This window comes from Penaeus monodon, chromosome 32, assembly GCF_015228065.2.
Source record: "Penaeus monodon isolate SGIC_2016 chromosome 32, NSTDA_Pmon_1, whole genome shotgun sequence".
Classification (NCBI taxonomy): domain Eukaryota; kingdom Metazoa; phylum Arthropoda; class Malacostraca; order Decapoda; family Penaeidae; genus Penaeus; species Penaeus monodon.
The window spans coordinates 34,860,628-34,860,984 of record NC_051417.1 but is presented as its reverse complement, the minus strand read 5'-3'; the positions used below and the strand labels follow the sequence as shown (position 1 = coordinate 34,860,984).

Here is a 357-nt window from a genome sequence, read left to right as displayed (position 1 = left end):
GAAACGGTTTACATTGGCTGTGGCATTCGGCGTTGAAATCAATTTGTCACGAGGGCCTCTTCCTCTCATGACCCCGAGCCAGACAGAGCTCTTAGAGCCCCAGAGCCGTAGAGCCTACAGAGCCGGAGAGGGTCAGAGGGTGACATGAGCCTCTGAGGGTCAGTGCGGCCCGCGAACGCCGCAGGGGGCCGCCCTGATGTGGGTCGCCGAGGCGGTTTAGTGGGTCAGGGGCGTCGGGGCGATCCAGCGCTGGAGGAGCGCCGACCGAGAGGGTCTTCAAGGTCACGCAGCGTCACGCAGCCGAGGCGGAAGCGGGGACCTGCGTGGCTCTTTGCTGCTTCCTGCGGCTCCCTGCGG

The 357-nt window shown here is 65.0% G+C and overlaps 1 protein-coding gene across 1 annotated transcript in view; it reads right to left on the bottom strand.

Annotated features, from left to right (window-relative positions):
• LOC119593648 (A disintegrin and metalloproteinase with thrombospondin motifs adt-1-like) overlaps nucleotides 1–357 on the bottom strand; it is an 88,803-nt gene that overhangs the window by 14,005 nt on the left and 74,441 nt on the right. Inside the window, exons 18-19 of the mRNA XM_037942600.1 lie at nucleotides 249–351; nucleotides 13–114 (exon numbers count right to left, since the gene is read on the bottom strand). Of these exons, the coding sequence (XP_037798528.1) occupies nucleotides 13–114; nucleotides 249–351 (205 nt within the window). The remainder of the gene's footprint in view (nucleotides 1–12; nucleotides 115–248; nucleotides 352–357) is intronic.